Source organism: Sinocyclocheilus rhinocerous, unplaced genomic scaffold (genome assembly GCF_001515625.1).
Source record: "Sinocyclocheilus rhinocerous isolate Xijiao unplaced genomic scaffold, SAMN03320098_v1.1 scaffold1159, whole genome shotgun sequence".
In the NCBI taxonomy this organism is placed as follows: Eukaryota; Metazoa; Chordata; class Actinopteri; order Cypriniformes; family Cyprinidae; genus Sinocyclocheilus; species Sinocyclocheilus rhinocerous.
Genome location: NW_015634336.1, coordinates 312,046 through 319,446, shown reverse-complemented (window position 1 = coordinate 319,446; position 7,401 = coordinate 312,046). Strand labels below are relative to the sequence as shown.

Sequence of the window (7,401 nt, the reverse complement as noted above, 5' to 3'; positions counted from 1 at the left end):
AAAACCGATACTATAACAAACATGTTTCACAAAAGTAATGTTTACTGCATTATACTGTGATCAATGTGTAAGTTTCATTTTCTTTTATAAACTGAATTACAGTAAAAGTAAAACAAACTTAAAAAAATAATATCTGTCCTCTTTGTCTTACTGAAGTCCTGGATAAATACTGCATGCAGGAGAAATCCAGGAACTTAAATGCATATCAACAGCTGAAAGACAAAATGTTCTGATCGCTGTCTAACAGATGAAACGTTTATTAAGTGTATGAACAGCATTTATTCTCTATTTAAGCAACATGAAGTAAAAGATCCGTTCATCAAACACAAACTCAAACACACGTCAGAATCGTGTTCTGGGTGATGTGTTTCAGTCTAAAGGTTTAACATCTTTCAGCTTGATTAAAACATGTGAACACTCATCAGCACCTGCAGTAACTCTCACCTGATTAAAATCTCATAAACAAAGTACAAATGTAGGCTTGCTTGTTTAGTCCTGATTCTGAAGTAGGAAGTTCAAGATGCCAAATTCATTGTCAGTTGGAGAGATAAGCATTTTGGCTCTGGCTTCGTTTAACCTCCTGCGCAGGAAATCCCTCCGGTTACACCACTCCTGAAGCTCCTCCTCACTGTGAGCAAAGTCGCAACTCACACCATCAGCACAGCCATCTTCCAACCTGTCAATCAAACACCACAGCCAATCAGGACAAAGACCACTGGTAATAACAAACCCTTCATCGTTGATGTTGTTCATGGATTTGATGATAGTGAACCTGGGACAGATGGAGAAACAGGGTCCAGGGAAGCGATAGGACCAGGCCAGACTCTCGTCCTCTCCCTCTCCGCTGAACACTCTCTGCTTGTGTTTCTCTGTGAAGATGTGCTGCTGCCACTGCCGATCACTGTTGCTGTGTTTCCCACACAGAGAACAGTAGAAACTGTTCAGCTGTAGTAACAAACACACAAGCGGCTCCATTAGCACCACAGCTGCCAAGTCCGCGTATTTTATGTTTTTTTTGAGAAGTCGCGTTAAAAAAAATCATGGGTTGCCGTTATTTGGGCTTATTTTTAAAAATATGGTTGCTTGTTAGGAAAACCTGACAAGCAACTTTGTTTCTATACATTTATGGTCAATGTTTTTTTTTTTTTTTCTCAATATATTGTTGACACTGTCTGCTCGCAGGTAAAAGCCAATCAGTGCAATAATTAATGTGCTGTAGGGTTATTCGTCATCGCACATCGTGCCCCCTCCTCCCCCTTATTGGAGTAAAATTGCTTTTAACTTGCAGACACGTGACGTTAGTAGATGTAAATAGACAAACAAGGCCACCAACAGAGATGTACAGAGATGGAGGAAACATGGGAGAAGGTGAACGGTGCAGGGGAGTAAAGGGACCTAATTTAATTTGTAAAATATTTTTATAATGCATTAATCATTAGCAGTAATACTAATAGTAGATACATGGTTCGAGTTTACTTTATTATAAATATGTGGCTATATTAAAGCTCCCCCTTAGTGCTCTGGTCTTGTTTTATTCTCCATAACTATTCTGCTTGCAGGTGATCGGAGGATAGTGTGTGCCCTCCCGCTTTGTTGCAATTTAATGATTTTTTGCAAAATAACTTATGTTTTTGCTCTTGAAACTCAGAGTGGTTTCAGTTTACTATGTTGCAGGCTCATTTATTGATAATAAACGATTGATCATAAATAATATTGATGATAATAAATATTGGGCTTGTTTTGAAGCTGCGGTTGCTTATTTAGCTTGTGAGAGTTGGCAACACTGATTAGCATGTGTGAGGACAGCAAACATGAGAATGGTGAAAATGAACCTGCAGGAACGTACCATTGCTTCAGCAAAGTCCGTCGGCATGGTGATCTGCTTCTCTTCCATTGGCTGAGATGGTGAGGTGCTGTCAGACGCTCTGTTCTGATTGGAGGTCGAGAGCCAGACGTCAAACACCTGCTGGATGTCCCTGACTGCAGTGGAGAACATGTGACCTCAATCATTAATTCAGACCATATCTAGGCTATGATGTCACAACTTACCGTATTGACCCGAATATAAGACGATGTTTTTTTCTTGGAAATACATCTGAAAAAACGCGGTCGTCTTATATTCAGGGTCTAGACTTTGACATGTCAATAATACACCCACAACAATAGATGGCGCCAAATACGCATAAAACAAGTGTGCCATGAAATACGTAATGTAATGCGTGTTGTAAAGATCGCGAGTAAAAACAAAAGAAAAAGAAAACCTTACAGCTGCATGAATCCTGACTGTCACGTTAGCATGATGGGACCAAACTCCCTTTGTGATTTTAAAACGCAAGACAGTACCCAGATAATGACTGAGCGCGTCCTCCATCAGGTTAAGTCATATTCATGAAAAAAATTAATTTGTGATGTCCTAAGAGTAATGTTGTGGTAATATCCTAATATCTTTTCAATGTTTAGGGGTAATGTACTCCCTCATGACTGGTGTCAGTGCTATAAAGTGAAGCATCAGCTTCAGCTTCAGCTTTTGCCCCTGTCATTTATCCCAGCATTTACCCCTCAGGTCACCAGCTCCGCACTTGCGCCATAGCTTGTGACCGGAAGAGAAGATGAGCCGTTTTGAGGGGGAGGGGATGTTAACGTTTTTGATTAAAGATTACGAGGGCACATGAATTTAAAAAAAATAATGAAGTGCACGGATAAATTATTTATAATAAACACTACAGTATTCCATTAAAAAATAAGAATTTTCCATTTTGATTTCATGGTGACTTTAAAGACTAAACCTACTTTCTAACTAAATTCTAGTTTTCTCGTCTTAGGTTTTTTAATCTCACCAAAACTAGTGAAGTAGAACTCTCATTACTGCCTAGATCAATAATTATCAAAATGTTGAACAAATGTCAAAAAATGTTGAACTTGGATGGGCAATTAAAAAATGTTGCTATAAACAACTGTACCCAAAATCCTATAATTCCTAAATCAAACCTCAGAACTTCACAAAACTTGATTAGTACATGCAGCATATGACTGTGACTGAACATCAGTGTTGATTGTGTTTGATTTAATGCTCACAGTCGTTGTTCTTCATGTACGTCCACAGATCCTTCTCCTCCTGACTGTGAGCGAAACTACAGTTCCCGATGTAATGACATTTACGCTGCTTCAGCACATGGACACAGATCTGTAGAGGAAGAGGAAAGCAAAGGAAACATTCAGCGTTAAACTTCAAGAGCTCAGTTTCAGTGTAACAAATGAGTTTTCAACAGAACAAATATATTGTATTTCATATTCCTACTTTAAAAAGAGACATTGTTTTTACCAGTGGAATAATGTAACGAAGTGAAAATAATTTGTTACAGTAGTTAAGTAGCCTATTTTTTGGGAGTATCTGTACTTTACTTGAGTTTTTATATTTCAGCCAACTTTCACTTTAACTCCACTACATTTCCTAATTAAAATGTATACTTTTACTCCGATACATTTCCCTGACGCATATTCGTTACTTACTACAAAATAAAGTTGGAAGAAGAACACAGACTACAAGCAAGCAGGTTCAACGAATCAGTGGTCTGGCATCTGCAAGTTAGACTCCTAAAAACAAATTTGCTCATGTGCAAACAAGTGCTCACACAACCGCGGATGATTCCATTTTCCACTTAAGTCGAGGCTGGTGTGTGCGATATACAGTACAGTGTATCTTCTGCGATAATATGGCAAGTGTTGTAATGATGTGTGATCTGACATTATCAAGTATATCACCAAATCACACACAGAGTGCACGCACATGATTTATTAGTCTATTAAAATTCAAAATTCAAGGCATTCTAAATTGTAGATGGCAAAAATGCGTCTGTATGCTTTTTATATTTATATCATTTAATACAGTTACCTTAATCTATATCAAACAAAGAGTGAAGTTTTTCCCCCAGATATCAGCATGATAACAAATAAATGTTTGATAAAGTTTAATAAAGTTAGCATTAAGTGCCTTACATTTTAGACACAAAATTGCCTGTTTTTGCTAAATTTTGCCAACGAAAATAGTTCCAAACGAAGATCACAGCACTGTTTTGCGTCTCTGAGCAATGGACGGTGTTTACTTATTGAATGAATCAGTTTTTTGAACGAATCGGTTGAATAAATGATTCAGTGATTCACTCATTAACACAGTCAAATGCTTTGTTTCTGAATGAATCAGTCGTTTGAATGAATCGGTAGAATCTCAATGACTCATTAACAGTCACTTGCTGCCACCTACTGGCGGTTTTAATTTCACATTTCGACTATTTTTTCATGTTTTAAATCATTTCAAATATCAGTATTTAATGTTTTATGTTAAAAACAAAACATTTATGCATCTGTAACTGCAGGTTAAATGCATCTATGTCCCCTCTGAGATACATTAAATGGTGCAAATACATCTAAGTATGGAGTGGCATTTACTACACAGAGCCATAGTTCACTGACAAGCTACGCAATATCGCTTTCATAATCGCAGATGAATCGCCTTCGATTATGAATGTGATATTGCGTAGCTTGTCAGTGAACTACGGCTCTGTGTAGTAAATGCCGCTCCATCTGAAAGCACGTGGTGGAGATTTACTACTAATCACAGAACCGGCTTTACTGACGAGATGCGCATGACAATCACATGCGATTTACCGTGCAGCCCTAACTTCAACTTCTACCAAAGTCATTTTCTGGTAAGATATCTGTACTTTTACTTGAGTATGGCTTTCAGGTACTTTATCCACTACTGGTTTTTACTCACGTCATATTGTTGAGGAAAGGTCTTGGCAAAGGGCAAAGGTCGAACTGCGACCCACTTCTTCCTCTCTTGGGATTTGACCAGTAAAACCCTCCTGTCTTTGGTCCAGCTGAAGAGAGACAGACAGAGGAAGAGAGTGAGACAGTTGTGTCCAGGTGTGTGTGTGTGTGTGTGTGTGTGTGAGCGTCTGTCCATCCGTCTGCACCTGTGTCTGGCTTTAGCGGTGCAGTATTTCAGTGCTCGGTCCGGTTCACTGACCAGCCCGTCTCTCCAGCACTGACCGCACACAAACTTCATCATCAGCTCCAGTCTGTGACCTTTGACCTCAGCACTTCCTGTTCCCTGCACAGGACCCATGTTCCCATTTGTCTCCTCGTTTCTGATTGGACTCTTTGATTTGGCGGCAGTGATTTTGTTCGGTGAGCGTGAAGCTATGACCGCAGGCTGATGGAAACACAATATATAGAGTTGAGAAATTATTGCCACATGCTTTATAAAAATCAATGTACTAATAACTGCTGTTTACCAAATCAATCTTCACTAGTACCAGTGCTCATAGTTATGAAACCTCTAACACTAAGCATTAAAAGGATCCTTCCTCCAAAATAAAATCCTCATGCCGTACACTCACTCACACACATACAACATTTCGGTTTGGTTCACGCTAAAGAAACTTTGACATTTTCACATCCTTTTCTAAAGTTTGAAGAAGGTCACCCTCCACTGCCATTATATGAAGTGTGAGAAGAATATTTCTCTGTTTGTGAAAGAAGGACAGGTCATCCTACTTTAGAACAACAACACCAGGGTAAGTAAATAATGATAACGCACTATTTAAAAATTACTTATATTTCTATTCATTAATAATTGAGAAGAAACTCACACGCTCTTTGTTCCAGTGTTTTTTAGACTCCTGTACAATCTCTTCATGAGTGGTTCCTAAAAACACACACAGATGAAGTTTGTTTAGTTTCATGTGTCTCCACCTGCTGGATCACTGATGTAATGCAGTACCTCAAACAGACATAGATCTCACAGAACAGCTGCTGGTCTTTTTAGTATTGATGTGTTATTTTAACATCAAACTAATTCAATGTTTTTAAATGACAATTGTTTTTAAAAACCTTTAAAGCAATTAAACATTAGGTACAGTTGCGGTCAAATGTTTACATACGCTTTATTCTTAATACTGTGTGTCATTGACAGTTTTTTTTGTTTTGTAATATTTGTTGAGTTCCTTGTTTGTCCTGAACAGTTAAACCACCCACTGTTCTTCATAAAAATCCTCCAGATACCATAAATTCCTATGGCTTTCCAGCATCTTTTGCATATTTGAACCCATTCCCGCAGTGTACTGATTTTGAGACCCCTCTTTTCACACTGAAGAAAACGGAAGGACTTGTACACAACTATTAAAAAAGTTTTAACATTCACTGATGCTCAAGAAGGAATGCAACAGGCCTGTGGAAGGACAGACCACACGCGTTTAATACGTATCAGAACAGAGAGAGTTTAAACCGGGATGTGTTCCCACAGAACGCCTCGTTAGATACATATGATTAAACATTCACAGCACTGATCCAGGTGAATCGGGTCATCATTTAAACTTTGACAGATCTGTATAAAATAATGTCGACAACATTAGAGGAAGTAGAGCCCTGCACGGGCCTCAAATTTAGGCCCTAGCCCGGCCCTGGCCCGAGACGCTGTGCTTTTATAAAATAAGGAAAACAAACATGATGCGCTTTCTGAAGTCTCGTCTTGAACAGGAGCGCTTCACAAAAATGAACCAAAACTCGGTCTATTCTTTGGTGTTTCCATGTTTTCTACAAAACAAAACCGGAAATCGAGGGGTTATGACGTCATTGGCAGGCGACACAATGACACTATGGACACGGTCCGTGTCACTAGTTAAAATTGCTTATTTCTCTGGATTTAAATATTCTTCTAAACATTTGGGATAATGTAAGTACACAAGTCAGCAAAATATATAACACTGTTCTAGTGGTCTTTGGATATTTTAATAAAAAAATCTTACATATTTTGCCTTTAACGTGTGACAATGAGTTTGCAGTGTTTCTCACACACTTTTTTTGGTCAAACTGATGTTGTGTCGGTACGTTGGCACACAGAGCGGGATTCTCCTTCCAGCGTTTGCTGATCATTCTGGGTCTGCAGTCAAAACAGGCCTGTGGAAGGACAGACCACACGCGTTTAATACGTATCAGAACAGAGAGAGAGTTTAAACCGGGATGTGTTCCCACAGAACGCCTCGTTAGATACATATGATTAAACATTCACAGCACTGATCCAGGTGAATCGGGTCATCATTTAAACTTTGACAGATCTGTATAAAATAATGTCGACAACATTAGAGGAAGTAGAGCCCTGCACGGGCCTCAAATTTAGGCCCTAGCCCGGCCCTGGCCCGAGACGCTGTGCTTTTATAAAATAAGGAAAACAAACATGATGCGCTTTCTGAAGTCTCGTCTTGAACAGGAGCGCTTCACAAAAATGAACCAAAACTCCGCGAATACATGTCTCACAGACATGATAAATATATCTATAGAAAGCTTTAAATTATTACTTAATGAAATAAAACAAATCAAAAACAAAAACTCTTTCATTAT

General features: G+C 38.7%; 1 protein-coding gene across 1 annotated transcript in view; it reads right to left on the bottom strand.

The window, feature by feature from the left end:
* LOC107745532 (zinc finger CCCH domain-containing protein 7B-like) overlaps nucleotides 1-7,401 on the bottom strand; it is a 23,684-nt gene continuing 16,283 nt past the window's right edge. The window contains exons 15-22 of the mRNA XM_016559433.1: nucleotides 6,833-6,960; nucleotides 5,655-5,757; nucleotides 4,977-5,215; nucleotides 4,775-4,880; nucleotides 3,076-3,184; nucleotides 1,847-1,980; nucleotides 773-945; nucleotides 1-676 (exon numbers count right to left, since the gene is read on the bottom strand). Coding sequence (XP_016414919.1) covers nucleotides 490-676; nucleotides 773-945; nucleotides 1,847-1,980; nucleotides 3,076-3,184; nucleotides 4,775-4,880; nucleotides 4,977-5,215; nucleotides 5,655-5,757; nucleotides 6,833-6,960 — 1,179 coding nt within the window. The 3' untranslated portion in view covers nucleotides 1-489. The remainder of the gene's footprint in view (nucleotides 677-772; nucleotides 946-1,846; nucleotides 1,981-3,075; nucleotides 3,185-4,774; nucleotides 4,881-4,976; nucleotides 5,216-5,654; nucleotides 5,758-6,832; nucleotides 6,961-7,401) is intronic.